The 17,983-nt window shown below is 39.5% G+C and overlaps 1 protein-coding gene across 1 annotated transcript in view; it reads left to right on the forward strand.

Annotated features, from left to right (window-relative positions):
• The first annotated feature begins 535 nt into the window (after positions 1-535).
• The window catches only part of fgf10a (fibroblast growth factor 10a), a 20,201-nt gene continuing 2,753 nt past the window's right edge, over positions 536-17,983 (forward strand). The window contains exons 1-2 of the mRNA XM_037692703.1: positions 536-959; positions 15,848-15,951. Of these exons, the coding sequence (XP_037548631.1) occupies positions 548-959; positions 15,848-15,951 (516 nt within the window). The 5' untranslated portion in view covers positions 536-547. The remainder of the gene's footprint in view (positions 960-15,847; positions 15,952-17,983) is intronic.

The raw sequence follows: 17,983 nt of genomic DNA on the forward strand, positions 1-17,983 counted from the left end.
TTTTGTTGTGTGACTTGCATTGCTTGGATTTCTTTGGACATTTTATAAGAAGCATCACTGTTCTGTTAATTTTTTTTTTTTAACTTTATTCATTTTATATTAAGCACTTTATTCAGCCTCTTAACTTCTTTATGTCTGTTTTGGATATAGACTTTTGTAGCATGTATGAATGAAGTTATATTGTATGTTTTGAAAGATCCTCACGAGGTGATCTGAGTTTCGGATGTTAAGATATTGCTGTGGTTTTTCTGAGGAATAACATTTACAAGAGACAACAGGAAAGTCAGACTTTTCCACCTCGATTCATTAAAACTGTAGATCTGCTGCTAAACGTCCTGCTCTGACCCACTGCTGTCAAACCATCTTCACTCCAGTTGTTCCAGAGGTTTCAACACCTCCAGTCCCAGTGAGATTGTGGGTTCCCAGACAGAGGAGGTTTAGTCTGTGGGTCAGGGGGAGTTTCTCCCACTCTCTTTCCTCTTCCCTGCACCCAGCTCAGCATGCCCCAGCCCCTGAGCACCTCCACAGCTCTCCCAGCTCCACTACCATGTGTAGATGGACAGTGACACAAGGTGCACCGGTCGCCTGGTTCTCCTCCTTCCCCTGCAGCAGACCTCCTTCGCTCTTCCTCTCCATCACTTTCCTCCTCCTGCTCCTCCTGCTGGGACCCTCCTCGCTCGCTGCTGCGCCGTCCAAAGACTCTGAGAAGAACCATGCGCCAGGAGGAACTTCTCACCTTTTCATCTCAGCATCCTCATCATCCTCGGCGAGGTTGCCACGAGCAACCAACGAGACGTCGTCGTCGTCCGCAATGGTCGTTGGGCGTCATGTGCGAAGCAGCTACAAACATCTACAGGGAGACGTGCGCAGGAGGAAGCTGTTCTCCTATCAGAAATTCTTCCTTCGCATCGGTGAAGACGGAAACGTTAATGGCACCAAGAACAGGGATGATCCATACAGTAAGTCAGCTCATATCTATCTGTTTTATTCATTTAACTTTTTATTTACTGTGTCATTTGTGGTTCAACTGGAAATTAAAGAGCCTGTTATATTTATAGGTGCACATAGCCGCTCTGTTTCTTTGTAGATCTTTTGGCAGAACCAAGCAGCCAAACACAAAGGCCCCATTATCAATGAGACCACTGTGGCAAAAGACACTCATTCTTCCTCCACTTTATCTCCTGAGTTTATCTCTGGAGAGTGAAGTTTCTTTGTTTCTTTCTTGGGAAACCGTGCACATTAAGACAGGTGACTGGGCAAAAGAACAAATAACAGAGCTGCGTGCTTCCAGCCTTTTCACCATCTGTGGAGGCAAAGCATTTTTTGTCTGACTACAAAGAGTTTGGAAGGAGAAAGCTTGACAGAAGAAGAACAGGAGACGAAGAAAAAAAAAAACTGAACCAAACAGACAAAAAACAAAGAGAGAGGGAGAGAGAGATGATTCGCTGGAACCAATTAGAAATTGCCCAGAGAACGTTCTTCGTCTTTGAGGGAATATTTAAAACAGCTAAACCCCATGGGGGGAAATGACAAGTCCACGGAGTCCTTGCTGCTATTGTGTGGCAGCTGTAGTCATGGTGGGCACATGGCAAGTTTGAGGTTGTACTCACTTAGTGAATATGCAACCCCTGCTTGTTTGTGCATTATCTGGGTTGTGGAATATGGTTTTAACCCTTATTTATATGAGAGGGGTCACCGAGCTCACATGTCAGTGCTGCTTAGTCTCACATTCACACAGCGACGCACACTGACTAAGCTAATCTCGAGTATCTCAGCTGCAGGTATGTTTTGGGGCTTATACTGAGAACATGAGCAAACATACAATTGTTGTTCAAACCAAACATCAAATCTGCACACCGGCAAATCTGAATACTTGCAAAGCTCGTCACAAGCAGTTTTGGCTGACTGAGAGCAGAAGATCGGCTGTTATCATTCTGCCGTCCACAACTTTTATCTTCCATATAAAACACATCTGGAAGTTCTCCAGGATGGCCGCAATCCTCTGGTCTTTGAGCATCACAGAGTAACTACACCGCCTTGGGGCACGTTGACAGTCATTGCTGAGGGAGAACAGAACATTACTCCCACATTTACCTGCCACAGTTTCCCCGCAAGAGCGCCAAATCAGATGGGAAGCGTCCAAAATGCGAGTTGATTTTTTTTTTACGCTGTACAACGGGCGTTTTGTCTACTGTCTGAATCAAAGGGGACATGTCAAGTGTGTAATGTAACATTATCCTTATAATAGGTCTTGATCACATACACATCTTTATACAAATGTAAGTTTGTATGCATCTGTTGGTGGGAATTTGGTGCTGTTCAATTCTCTTCTGCTGGACACACACTCCAGAGCACAGAGAGGCCAGTTTGCACATGGGCTCCATGTAGCAAAACCCATTTTTATCAGGGCCAATGTGTGTGTGTGTGTGCCACTCAGACACCAAACCTTTACCAGACATGGCTGAAGGAATTCCAATTAGCATCTCGTCCTCCCTCCCCTCGCCTGCAGTGCTCTTTGACACACACGTGCACACGCACTTTTACACACACGTACAGAGCTTCACCATTAGGCTGCAATATGTCACCAATGATAATGACATCAGATGGTTGCATTAGAGGGACAATCCATCAATTTCATCAGCTCTTTCCTCTCTAATTTTAAAATATACGGTTCAGAGGAATTCAGAAGAGAAAAGCAGAAACCTTAATATGATGATATAGCGTCTGGATTTCTCTGGCCATATTTTGTCCTGACAGCATGTTTAGTAAAACATTCATCAAAAGTTATCCACCTAACAGCAAGTGCAGATGTTGAGCATGATGACGGGTGAACTTTTGATGAGAAACTGGGAGGATTAGTCTATGATGTGATACGTTTAATGCACATTAATGTGTTTGCAAATGTGCCCAAGCTTGCAAGAAGAGGGATGCGTACGCACCTCATGCTTTTCTGCATGCACTCTTAACAAATTGCACCCTTCAAAGTAAAGCAAACAGTAACTTAAATCTTCTCGCTTGTCTTTGAACATGGATGTGGTTTTTCACATCCCAGGTTTGGTTCTTTTCACTGGACCTCTGCTGCTCAGGAAGTTTTCTGCTGTGTTTGTCTATACTTTAACCACAATTTTTATTTGTTGCTGCATTTCTGGTCATAACTTTGTTCGTGTACATTACAATGATTTTAGAGCTGATAGAACAAAAACAGCTGCTGTGCACAGGACTTGGAAACAAAACACTGGTTTGATGCCAACTTTTGTGTTTCATAGAAACGAGTGGTTCCTTTTGTGCACGATTAAGTTGTAAAATATTTTCTAAATAGGACAAATAATGCAGTATAGCTAGTGCTATTTCTTTAGTAAAGCTAAAAGGGGGAAAAAGGAGGTCAAATGCTTATCATGGTTCAGTAGCTGGCTAACATTCTAGGAGTCAGATTGCAAATGAGCATCATTAAATAGTGTCATAGGTGAAACAGACGTTTTTACTTTGGCTCCAGGGTTGAGGCTCTCCTCCACACTCAAGCCCACCTAATTAGCTTTAAAAAGCTAAGTCGAGCACATCACTTTAAGTTTAGATTGTGAATTTGTGCTCACTGGAACTCACCAGCATGTCTTTTTGTGCTCATTTGCTCAGTCCATCCATCTCACCTCATAAGGCCTTCACAGTCAACTGCTCCAGTCTCCAGGTCCAGACCACGTGGAGATCCAGAGGGCATGTCAGGATGTGATTAACTCTTGATCCTGGCTCGGATCATACTCAACCAAACTGTCTTGGTTCTCCTTACAGAATGTGATGAGATGGCTCAGCTACTACCACACTAAAATTACCGTATTTTTGGGACTATAAGACACACTAGATTATAATGTGCATTAAGCGAAACAAAACAGTCAGATAAGTCAAACTTTACTCCACTCATTCATAATACTCCTGACTACAGCTTTGCAAGACTGCTGACTACGGTAGCCATAATGCTCCGATAATCCATCAAGTGGTGCGGCTTCGTAGCTTACCAAAGTCTTATTAACATGTTTTGACAGATTTTTGAGCGCCGTGTACCACATAAAATCAGTTCGAGGTCAGTAAGCACAACCAGAATTAGTACATAAGGTGCACTGTTGATTTTTGAGAAAATTAAAGGATTTTAAATGAAAAATACGGTAAAATATCTGTCAAACTGACTGAGTTCATTACTGCGTTGAGCCGTGGTGGCCATCTTGAATTGGGCTCTAAAAGTTAATCCGTTGTGGATGGACATTAATAAATCTTTGTTGAGAGTTTCAATAAAATCCATCCTCTAGATGAGATATTTTGGGAACAGACAGACAAACTAAACTAGGCAAACACACCTACACACAGAGGAAATGACATATTTGTCCACCTTTCATGGTGGCAGGTGATAATCAACACACACTAATGTAAATGAATCTTGCAAACCAGTATTCACAGAGAAAGCTCAGCTTTAAGTTTAACTTTTAGTCATCGGTGGATGTGCGTTTGTTTAGACATTCTCAAATTTTAACCAAAACTAAAAACATGCTTTACTGTAGGAACGCACACAGAAATGTCAGTTTTACTTTAAGTGAATGTGGTTTTTTTTTTTTTTTTTACTTTTTGGAGCTTTCTGGGCTGTAAAATCATCTTTCCTCTGAGAATTGATCATCCGCACGTCGCCAAATAAATAAAGCAAAGCAAAAGCACAAAAAGTGCTGACTCTTCCAGAAAATATTAAGCATGCTTGAAATGAGTCCCAGTCTTCTTCTACTCCCTGTCTGAACATCTCTATTTTGTGGAGTCAAGTCTCGCCGTTTCTCAGCTCGAGGACCACGTTTAGGATTCTCATGGGAAAAGGTAACAATGTGGCCCATAAAAGTGAGTTATGAGGTGGCACTGGATGCACCGAGGTTTAGTGTCACCATTGCTTTTCATTTAAGATAACTTTGACATCTTCATGGGCTCTCTGCCGCACCAGCCGTAAATAAAAGCAAACGACGCTGCAGCGTCTTGTTCAGGAAACACTGAAGTGAGCGCCCTTGCGGCTGCCAAAACCACATTTGACATGTTAAACCTACGAGAAATATGCATTTAAATCTAAATTTGCTCGCTCTGATATTTTCTCTACCTATGCTGACGTTTGGAAAAAATGCTAAATTAAAATATTTAGTCTTAAGTAACGAGCAAAATGGGACGTATTTGGTCGTCAGAATCACTTTAAAATAAATGTAACGCCTCTATTAGAAACTATAACCCTTGTTTAAATACTTTGAGTTTTAGACATCTTTCCTGTAATGTTTGGTTATCAGAACCTGAATCGAATCACATCCTATCTGAAATATGACTTTTATTTGACAAAGAACATAACATTGATTGTCTTACACAAGAGCCAAGCTGGTATTGTTTGGAAACTTCCAGTTTCGTTATGTTTTGTTACACAACGAACTCTGGACAAGTCAGAGACCATTGGTACTTTTTAATTTCATGTCATAACATTTGATTTCTCACGTTACTGCGACAAAATACAGATATTCCTTACATCTATGGAAGGTCTTGTGTTTGCTTTTACAAAGATTGCATCATGTTGCTCCTTTAAAAGCCATAACCATCAATTTTAGCTGAACCACCCCCATCGGCATCGTTTAGGGGTCTCATTCCATCGCACAGAAGAGTGAGTGTGGCGTTCCGGAGGTCAAGAGGTGTGAGCGCCCTCTGACTCTGTTGTAACCTATGCAGGGTCATTTTCAGACCGTGTGTGTGTGTGTGTGTCAAAAATGCTGACACAACTGTGCCAAGAACGATCCCAATAAAACGTTTCCATCAAGACTTTTGGAAGGATTTGACTCTTGACTGGCAGAAATTTTCCACTTCTTACATCATTGCTGAGGAAATTGTTACAGGATCTTTTTTGAAGTTGGAAAGCAAACAGTGCTGTCAGGTCAGCTCAATAGGTGTTTGTGTATTTTGGCTTTCATCGACCCTATTATATAGCAGTTTTCATTCATTGCTGGGTTTGTTTCAGAGTTTTTGGAGTCTTATAATACATTATAAACTTTGACGAACAATTTACATGATTATTTGCAACTTTACCTGCTACGTTTTTTTTTTTTTTCCCTGAACCAACGCTGAACATCTGTAGCTCAGTTTTGAGACATTAAGATGTAGTTGGGTCAATTGTCAACCACACCTTGATGCTAAAACACACCCAACTCAACACAGCTGAGTGCAAAATATAGAAGCCAGGCTAAGGAAGGGGTCTGAAATCATCATCTTGATTTCTTCATTATTAAAAAGCTGCTTTAACATTTTTGAAACCCCGGAGTGTTTTTTGGCTGGAGTCACTCAGGACAACGACAGGATCTGTCCCATATTTCCATCACTGTTTACACATTTCCTGTCATCGCCGCTTGATATTTTCCCCATTATTTAACTTGGCTGTTGATTAATCTGTCAGCTACGACAAGACAGAAACAAGAGCCAGATTTATCTACGCAGTTCTGCCGCAAACCCAACCAGTCAGGCACCACCTTATATAAAAAGTCTTTCAGCTGCTTTGGAGCGCTTTGGCTTTCGACTCCAAACTTCACGAGTTGAATACAAACCACAAAACTCTTAAGACTTGTTGTTTTCAATGACAACTTTTCACTTTGTGTAGATGATTTATGAAAGTACAGTCATACGTGACTTAGGATGAGGATAACTTGTTAAAGACTGTCCAACTAACAAGCTTTGGTGTGTCACAGACATTTTTTGAAGAAAAAGCAAAAAGGAATGGATGACGAGACCCTTTTAAACCAACTTCACTAAAGCTTTAGGAACATCTTGGATGTTGTAAACTTGCAGAGTGGCTCATTCAGTAGTTTTCTCTCAACACTTTGTTGCCATCCAAACGATAAATTGTGTCACGGTTCACTTTGGAATCAAACAGCTCAAAAAGCGGTTTGCCACGTCAGCATCACATTCATCTCCACGGTTTGACATCCCAACATTGATTCATTTCAGAACAACTGAAGCCAGAGACACTGTGAAACAGAAATTATTTCATCTAATATAAAAGACATAAATAAAAAGTAAAGTCAGATCATAAAAAGGTTGTTCGGTTCACCAACTCCTGAGGCTCTTTTGGTTTGTGTGTCTTTGCCATTTCAATTAAGCACACTGTGAGACTCTTGAATTAACTGTTGCTGCATAACATTTTGTTCAGTCTCAGGTTAAAAACTTTTGAACTAGTCAGATTTTCTTGCCGGTTTAAAGTACTGATTCAGCTTTTTTCCAAGTAAGGTTCTAGCGTGTAAACCATTAAAATGTCACCTGTCGTTGATAGCTCCGTGGAAAATCTCAACCTTTAGAAACTGGGTTTAATCCTGACCAGATTGATGAGCTAACAGCTTCATAAGTTTTAAGCTATGCTTAAAAGGATTGAAGCTGGAATCATTTCACAATGAGCCTCTTTATAAAGGATTCATCAGTGCATGCTATAAAGGGAAATGTATTGCCAGTTTATATACTTATATCTTTAAATACTACACAACTTTGCATGCTCAAACAAACATTATGTTCACTAATACCCATAGTGCTAACATGCAAGTCACTTAATGACAAATGTTTTATGGTTAAAGACAAAATTATGAGGATAGTAAAAAAAGCAAAGCCCTTGATCTTTAAAAACTGCTTCCATGTACCATATTTTTTGGACTATAAGACGCAATATCAATGAACGGGTCAGTTTTCATACATAAGGCGCACCGGATTATAAAGCGCATTAAGCGAAACAAGTTCATTTTGACATATTTTTGAGCGCCGTGTACCACATAAAATCGATTTGAGGTCATTAATACATAAGGTGCACCGGATTATAAGGCTCACTGTTGATTTTTGAGAAAATTAAAGGATTTTAAGTGCACCTTACAGTCCAAAAAATAAAGTATGTGTTTAATAACATTTAAAAATGATTGTTAACGCTATATAACATGTTTACAAACTTGTGATTCATTTGTTTAAAAAGTATTCATAAATCCTTTATAAAAGAACTTTATTTTGAAGTGATGGGCTCAGAGCCTAATACTGAAAGTGTCATTTTGGTGCGAGCCTGGTGCTCATGAACTAGCCTAATTCATGGCCACTAAAGCAGCAGGAGGTGAAGAACAGCATGCGTGATGAATGACATCCAGGGCTGCATTAGGAAAAGCCTCCAACCGAATTTATGCTTCATGTCCCCCACCCCCCCACACACACCCAATGCACACACATTCACACACTTTGCATGAAAGCAAAGTTTTTAACGCAGTCATCAAAGTTAGAACAGAGGGCTGAGTTCAGAGAGGCATCTGGACAGTCTGGCTGTTTGAGCAGAGCAGTCAGGAATTTCAACAAATTACCTAGTGAGTGTGTGTGTGGGGGGTGTTAATCCATGTCTAATCGAAGACAAAAAACATACGGCCACAGAACAGAGACGGTGCGCTAAATGAAAAACATTTACAATACAACAAGATTTGAAAAGCTAAAAGTGTCTGCAGCTGCTGTAAGTTTGAAAATGGCAGGGTTTTTTTAAATTTTCCTTCTCCGCATTACACGGCTTTTTCTACCAAAACCTGTCAAAACAACAGTTGGGCAACATCACGCAGGCAGCTGAACTGTAAATGAAAAATGTGCGAAATGCAGACGACCGTCACAGCACTTTTCCTGCAAACATAACTCCTGTTGTGTCAGGCCTGAGAGATGTTTGGAGTGAAACTGGGAGACTTAGCACTTTATCGGGTTACAAAGTCAACCGTGTTGAAAGAATCACAATTTCTCACGTGGTTATGTTTTTCGTTTTCCTCTCGTCTCAATCAAACCCCCATTAACATCACTAAGAATTCATTGTGGTTTTCTCTCAGTTGGCTTTAAATGGAAGTGACGCAACGCGCTGTGCTCTGCAAAGACTTCAGATGATGCAGGATGGAGCAAAGCGTCACAAAGATAAAACATCAAGTTATCGATTAGCTTGGTTTTTGGTATTTTAAGTACTTTTTTTTTTTTTACTTTAGTGTTAGATTTTAGATTATTTTGGCTTTAAAATTATTGTTGGACATCAATAAACTTGAACAGTGTTCAGCTGTTTTTCCCTAAATTATATTTGATATGCATATGGCCTTCTAAGACAAAAGCTTTTTGTTTGTAAAAAAGAAAAACATTCATCACACTAAAAACGAAAGCTTGAGTGTTCCTTGAAGGAATGAATGTTGCTCACTGACTTCCACATCAAATATTCTAACGGTGACTTTTTAAATGTTCTGAATGCGTGATGTGAACGAGTATCATTTACTACATCAAATTCAATTCAATTCAGTTTATTTATATAGCGCCAAGTCACAACAGAAGTCATCTCTGGGCACTGAACAAAACCATACATATATGTAAAAGTAAATTAATAACATTAATTATCTGAGGAACAGACTGCTTTGAGTTTATCTCCATCACAGAACTCTCATCTTGAGCATGAAGGTGACAGTGGAAAGGAAAAACTTCCTCATGAGGAAGAAACCTTCAGCAGAACCAGGCTCAGGACAAGATGTCATCTGCTTCAACCAGCTGGGTTTGAGAGGAACAGATACACAATGGCAGGTCAAGAATCACATGTTAGGATAGAAATAGTATCAAATGAAAATTATTCAATTGTAACAATTCATTTAAGGGAATGAGATTAATTTGTCCTCCAGTAGTCTAAGCTTATGGCAGCATAACAAGCCAACCCTCACTATAGGATTTATCAAAAAGGAAAATCTTAAGTTCAGTCTTAAACTGGACAATGTGTCAGCCTCATGAACAGAAACTGGAAGTTGGTTCCACAAGAGAGGAGCCTGATAACTGAAAGATCTTCCTCCCATTCTGCTCTTGGAAACTCTAGGAACCGCAAGTAAGCCTGCAGTCTGAGAGCGAAGTGCTCTGTTAGGAAACTATGGAACAATAAGAGCTCAAATATAAGATGGAGCTAGGTTGTTGAGTGCTTTGTAGGTTGGAAGTAAGATTTTGAATTCTTTTCTGAATTTGACAGTGGAGAGAAGCTAAAACTGGAAAAATACGGTCGCTCCTACAAACTCCCATTAAGAATTCTGGCTAATTACGGTAGTTCTAAAATAGACAGACAATTCCATGATCGCCCACTGCCATGAAAGAAGGGAGGGAAATTAAGGAATTTAGAGCTTGTAATTTTGGTAAGTGTTCATTTAATTAAAAATCATTCATAGACGTTTGTTCTCTATGCTATGGTCCAAGCCGTTAGGTTCAGCAGACTTTGATGTGGCCACTAAGCTCAGGCCGACACTGTTGTCAACCACGGAGTTACTTAAAGCACGCTGTATACAGTGGTTTCCACTACAAGCCATGTCCTCAACAAGTAATCTGCACAGCCGCAGGATGTTTGTTTCTCTCTGACTTCATAAAGAGCTGGAAACGTTCAAGTTAACTTTTTAAACCTTGTTAAAAACGTGGGTGGCCTCAAAAAGGCTGCAGTGCTGCTAAAAGGACAAGTTTTTAAAGCCTCTCGGCGATTATTTTTGTATTCGCCCGACAGGACAGAGCAGAACTGAAGAACGGAGAAAAACCAATCAGATATTGTTTGTTTTGTATCATTTTTATGAGGGGTTTAAAATATAAACACTCGAGTCACAGTGATAAAAAGACATCGTTAATCACTGCTGTTCGTTTCAAAGGGATAAATCATGTTCAGTGCTTGGAACTCTGCTAATGAAATACCGCCATTAGATCGTTAAAACACACACAAAAAGAAGTATTTTTATGCTAATTTAGTCTTGGATGTCAAGTTTATTTTCCACGTCTCGTAAGAGTAATAGAATATGTCACTGGGAAGAGGAAAACAAATGGCGCCATTTCCATTTTTCCTCGCCAGCACGACACAAACGGGTTGAAACGTGACAATATTGCACAACACGGAACGAGACCTCTCCAGGCGTTAGACCTGCTCACAGCTGGTCGCCATGTCGAGGCCAAAGAGCGAACAGCCGCCGCATAATCTTCAAAAAAGCCCCTGAATAAACAGTGGAAACATTTTCACAACCTCTGGTAACCTTTGGGTTCAGCTGGTGTCTCAAGGACCATGTTCCTGAAAGGGGTCCCGTCCAGGGGTCGGAGGGAGTACTGCCGATGTGTGTGTTCTTGTGTGTGCACCTTTGAGATTAAAATTTTCTCTGAATATGTAGCCGTGACTGTAGTGATTTTCCTAAAACAGTTGCATTAATGACTGGAGGCCATGATGCAGCTACAATTTAGATTTCACCCAACGAACAACGTGGTTATCCTGTGCTTTAACAAAGATCAAACTATGTGTGCTAACAAGCTAATAATCAGCTCAATTGAATCCCTCTTCCAACTTCGTCTTCATCCGGGGTTGTCGTTTGTTCTGATTATTGTCCAATAATGCAACAAATGTTTAGGTATGATGAAGCTGAAATAAGCAAGTTAATGTCTGGAAAAAAGGTTGAATGCCCTCATAAAAAGGTACGTGCATGAACTGTGCTGATGGATCTCTGAACAGTCCATCTCACTGCTTAGTCCAGGTACTCTTTATTTATTCAGATGCGTATTTTATCAGCACATGCATTGGTTTTCAGTAATATTTCATAATCCTATTCACACTTTCTCCAATGGGTTTCATTCTCTTACAGCCTGCAGCTTCAAATATTCTGAGAATTCACACAATAGATTTTTTTTTTAACCATTCTTTTGTCCATTTGTCTGTTTTTTTTTTGTCATATTATAAACGACAAAGAAACAGGTTCAGACTGAAGACTTGGTTCAACGTTTCATCTGTTTATTGTGGTTTAAGCTGAAGATGTGAGCAACTATTCTTTTTTTTTTGACAACTCCAACACTGGGATACGTTAAAAACATTGTTATACAGTTTGCATTGAGACTTGCATTGTCTTAGCATTCAGCCTCTTCTTGAATCAGTGTTCTTTGAATAATCCACTTCAATTTCATTGCTGCCCAAAAATACTAAAAATAGCATTAACAGGTAAAATAGTTGATGGAAACAGATGGGGATTACTTACTTGATTCACACTGTGGGGGGCACCCACAGTCAAAAGACACCCATGTTGGACTAATCAGTGATTTTGAAATGTTTGGCTTATTTCTCACTGTGATTGTCTCTAAACCACACCTGGCTTCAGCCACCTGCAACCCTGAACAAGATGAAGCGAGGAGGAAAAACGAACAAACAAACAAATCATGATGTAACAACTTTTTTGTAATTCTATTGAGAATCTAGTGAGAGTCGAAAGTTTGATTTCATCCGTATGCTGTCACGTGTCGAAGTGTGCGTGGGCAAGACACTGAACCCTTCACTGCCCCCCAACATGTCCCATCAGTGTAATAAAGTTATCTAAAGCCTGGATGGCTAGAAAGCATAAAATAAGCAGGGCCAGTTACTTTCATTGTTTAATATATAATACTATATATTCACAAAACAATGATGTTATCTAGTTTCAAGAATCAGCGGTAATATCTTATTTAACTTAGTTAAAATTGTCTTTTGTATTTATTGCTTATGAACCGTCACAGCTTGACCCAACAATATGACGTAACTAAAGATGTTTTCTGACTGTATTATTTTGAATTGTATGGTACATTTGGGCGGTTGAAAAATTATTTCCGCTCCTAAGCAAATGCTTGTTGAGATATGCAGCTAATACAGAATGAACAGCCATCCATTTAAAAACTGTTGGTTTATAAAGTGTTACACAAACCGTTTGTTCTTGTTATGATGTCAGGTTGTATTTAGTCCTAGAGTCTGGTCAGTGTTCCAGTTTAACAGACAAAGACCATTTCAGTTGTCATTATAAAAGTGAAACTGTCGTCCTAATACTCACAGGTGTTTGCTCTTTTAATATATGTGAAGTTTGTTGACAGCTGTAAATGACCAGGCCTTTTCAAATTAAATAAATCCTACGCTATAAGTGCTTTGAGGGTTGAATCACCTAAAACATAAAATCCAAACTGAAACAATAAGCGGTGAAAACATTAAAATTTGATTAGCACCTCAAGCAACTGCATTGGAAGAATGTATTGTAATTTTTGCTGTATAAGGCATTTTTTAAAAATACATTAGCATGCCTGTGACTTAAACAGAGAAGCGACGTATTTATTTCCCCAATATTTTTAACCCAATTTTTGGCTAAGATTGACGATTTCATTCATTCTGATATGGAAAATATTGAACACTACCATTTTCAGCCACTAGAGGGCCCTGGACTAATATGACAAGCCAACTGTCTCATTAATAGGTAAAAGTGGCTATTAATGAGACACTTGGCTTTCCATACAAAGCCACCATCGTCTCGCTCCGGAATTCCTACAGCAAGCGTCAAATCAGCTGCACTTCGCCGCACCGCCCAGGAGAAATGCAGCTGATTTGACCATTCAAGAGCATTTATTAAAGAAAAGTTCTTACTATAATTTCGAGCAAACAAATAATTGTTTTTCGATAGTTATTTTGTTAAATTTTGAGCGCTCCCGCTTCCACGAATCGGCGTTTGAATTGCAACTGATTTGACCGTTAAAGTGCATTTATTAAGGAAAAGTTAGACAGAGACACACCTTTGTTATGATGTTGAGCAAACAAATAATTGTTTTTAAGTGTTAATCTTGATAAATTCTTGTTAAAAGTCCTCCCGTGCACGCTCCCGCGGTCGCCATTTGGTAGCCAATTGATTCTCTGCCCACATTTCCGGGTTGTCAGCAGTGACGCATAATAGATGCAACTTATAAGGCAAAGCAACATATTTATGTTTTTTTTTCCACTTTATTAGACATATTTGGACTGATGCGGCTTATACGGCAGCATTCTACTGAGTTTTGTGTTAGCCTGCGACACAAGATCCTAATCATTCCCCCCTCCTCGCCATAAACTGTGCAGCCACAATCTACACCTTTTGCTGCAGCCAGGATTTTTTTATTTTTTATTCCCAGACTGTCAAACAGCTTCTGGTAACTGGTAAAAGTAAATGGTTGCCTGTGCTTTTGGGTTTTGACAAACATCAAACAGGAGGAGGGAAAATGTTTGAACAGGTGGACCGGCCTTTAACGGGCACAGACAGATCTTATTTTGTATGGATCACAGCTCAGAAATGTCAGCTGTGGAGCGGCACGATGGAACATTTTGAACCTGATAGATCTGTGTTGTGCTGCAGTGAGTAATGGACTTACAGTGCGACATCATTATGCACTGAGAGACAGGGGGAAAAAGCTTTAAGTTGAGGAGGTGAAGAACCATTTTTGACCAAATGAGGAAACCGAGGGGACAGAAAAGAGCTTCAACAACATGCAGCATTAAAAAAAATAAGAAGTGTTGCCAAAAACGATTTAAATATGACATAAACAAACACACACTCATAGAGTAAAGTGCCACTGCTTAACATCAAGTTAAATGTCTCCGAGTGCATAAACAGCCTCTCAGTTCTGCTGCAAAGCAATGAGAAATCGATTCATTGGATGAAATGCATACAGAGACATTTTACAAATGTATGATTTGAAGTACAGGGGTGATAATTACAGATATTCTACTATTTCTGTCATTTTGCATTTTGTGATTTCTATATTTTTGAGTTAACCCTTTCCTCATGGACTCATACTTTTCCTTTCTAGCCCCTGATAGTTTTATGGTTTGGTGTACGAACTTATAGTTGACAGAAAAAAGGGCCAGTGACCACAACGTAAACCAGTAATTGGTTCACCTTGAAAACTGATACGGACACCTTGACCCCCTGCCAGTCTGGCAGCCGAAAGGCTTCTCCATCCCGTCCACATGCCTGCTGCCTTGCTTGTGCTCCTGCGGTCAGAAAAACAAACATTAAATGCAAAAAAGTTTTTTTTTTTTTTCCTGGCTCGCAACTCGGTCACACAGCAGGCAGCCCACAAGTTAACCAGCAAATAAACAGAGGGCAAGAGGCAGGTCTTGGTTCGACTGTCACACAGTGAAGAAAAGACAGGTAGACCAGACAAGGGGTTTAACACACGTCCATCACATGGACAAGAATAAAAATAAAACCAATGACCATTTACACTCTCACCTGGACAATTTAGAGTTACCAAAGAACCAAACCTTCATGTCACCAATGTGCATGCTCAACAATCCAGGTATAAAATCCAACAATGTTCAGTCAGGTCATCTGGACGGTTTCTTTTTTTGCATGCATGTTTGGTCTAGAGTCTCCAGAGAAAGCATGCAAGCTGCACACAGAAAAGCTAGGAAGTAAAGCTGCAACCTTCTTGTAGTGAGGCAACACTGCACCACCGTGTCATCCCCGGTTTAAATTTATGCTTGTTATTCCTCCTAATTTCTTGTTCTACTGCCACATTTGTGTAAAAGTAGATTTATTTAATAAAAGGCTTTATTTTTTTTATTTAAAAAAATACTTCTGGTTGTGAGGGCACCAATGTTCAGAATTAAGAGGACTATTTGCATGAAAAATTATTCAATGTTATGAGATCATATGTATGTGTTTATTTAAATGCAACACAAAGCACCCACAAAATTTACACAATTTTGCTAAATATCACTTTCTGATGTGTGAGATCACATTTTTTAAAATGAGGTTCTGTGGAATGAAGTTGAACAGTTACTATCTTACCTGTTGCAGGCAGGTAAGACAGCAATTTTCTTTCATATTTTTCTTAAAACAGCTTAAGTGTGACAAAGAGAAACAGACATAAAACCTGTTGGGGAAAATAAAACATCTACAGAATCTTATGCATCATCAAGATTTAAAGTAAAAACAGTTTATACAAAAGCAACATTATCCGATGAGCAGATTCAAGCACTGGTTTGACATCTTTCTTTTTGTGTTTACTGCTCCAGGTATTTTTGAGATCAAATCAGTGGATGTGGGAGTGGTGGCCATCAGGGGCCTCATCAGCAATCACTACCTGGCAATCAAGAAGAACGGCGTTCTGTACGGAGCGGTGAGTTTTAACTTTATTGCGATTTACCAGTTACCTGCTCACATGAGCTTCTCAGTATTTCTTGAAACACTTTTAAACGAATGTTCAAAATAATCGACAGTTATGTCAAAATAGATGTCTCAAAGTTAAAAGAAAAGTCTCACTCTTGCAGAAACTGACCAGTTTGTCATTTTGCCTCTTAGCTCTTCTTTCTCCACTCCATTCAGAAAACCGGGGAAACACAATCCTGCAGTTTTTCTATTCTGCTTGCCTCCCTCTGGGGAGAGCAGCGATTGTTTCGTCTGTTTTCTCTCTGTCTCCAGCCTTTCCTTCATCTCATTTTTGCATCCCATTTTTTCCTCCTTTGCTTGCTCTGAAAGACCCGGTTTTCAGCATGTCTCTCTGGAGCCACACAGCAGATAAAATGACACACAGAGAAGAAAGATAAAAAAAAAGGTGTTTTATTGCAGGGCCTGAAACAGAATTCCCATGACGTCTTCCGCCCGGTGCAACATAAGCTGTAGTGGCACTGCTTGGTGAAGGGCCGTGGCGTTAGGTTACACTTGATGGCTTTTCACAGTGCCTTCTTTATCCAGTGGTAATCAATTGAAATCATTGTTTCATTACATCTCCAGATTAAGTGTCACAAAGGGTCATGATTTCCACCGTTTTCATCTTGAATGTTTCCAGCGATCATCACAAAGCCACATGAATGATATAGGTTTTATTTGGACAGCTTTTATTATTTAGTGGGAAGACTTTTAAACATTTTCAATTTGATCCACCCACTGTGTTCACTTAGTACAATCATACTGGCATCATTATTTTTCATTAACATAATTTCACTGTAATTGAAGGGCAGCCATTTCTCTCTCACTCACACACATGCACACATATAAAGTTAAAAAGCTGCACAGCGTCTGTTAAATATTCTCATTTTGCTTTGAGAACATTCAGTTTTACTTCTGGAACCAATTTGAACAGCTGTGGCCAGATTCAGGGAGAGTCTGTGAGCAAGAGAGTGATACTGAGCATGTGTGTGTGTGGGAAAAAGTACATTGTTGCTTGTGAGTACCAACTGCATTTAGTTAACTGCCTACTTAAGCCATGTTAGCCCCGAGCACAACTGCAGCCTCCAGTAAACTTGACAAACGCAGCTCTCTTTGACATTTTTCTCTTTATTTATAAAATAGTGCGGTAACATAACCCTCAAACCTCATGTCACAATGCTCTTAACCAAGCCTTAACCTTTAAAATGTCATACTGTCCTACAGCCTTTATTCTAAACCCATTCAACATCCTACAGTCCCTGACCGCTGACGCACAAATTACATCACAACTGTTTGTATTCAGTTTGTACTGTAGGTCTTAATTACGTATGGACTGTTTTCTTTACAATTTGTTGATCCAAGTTTACGAAAAATGGTAAAGGGGTTAGTTATTGTCTGTACTCTGATAAAACACCCCGCCAAAAAAAACAAAGCCCTGTTGATGAGTGGCAATCCTTAGAGGGTGAAGCAATAACTCAAACTTCAGCAATCTTAAATATATTAGAAATCTGAGTCATCAGTAAACATACTGTAGATAATGATTACAATTCTAAATTTGGCAATAACAGTCAAAATTTCAGACTAAAAGTCATTTAACAATTTTAATTTGACTCCAACTGGACTTCATGAAAAATAAATTCAGTTTTTAGTCACGTTTTTAAAAAGGGACAGCACTGGGATTTTCAAAGCAGGGTTATTACACAGTTGAGCCAAGTGAGTCTATAGCTTTCCTTAATAGAGAGAAGTCAACGTAATTTCAGTTTGGAGAATCAGAATGGAAGAAACAAAAAAAGGTTCCTTGTGGAAATGTAATTGTAGGGATACTTTTGTCAGCGTTTAGTAACAGCTTTAAATGAAACAATGGGGACTGAAAATGCAGACTACAGATGACAGGCCACCAGTGTTGGCATGAATGATAAACAACTGTATCATCAGCATAAGGTGTATGATAAACAACTCTATCATCAGCATAAGGTGTATGATAAACAACTCTATCATCAGCA

The sequence above is a fragment of the Nematolebias whitei genome, chromosome 18 (genome assembly GCF_014905685.2).
Source record: "Nematolebias whitei isolate Nwh7 chromosome 18, NemWhi1, whole genome shotgun sequence".
Taxonomy (NCBI): Eukaryota; Metazoa; Chordata; class Actinopteri; order Cyprinodontiformes; family Rivulidae; genus Nematolebias; species Nematolebias whitei.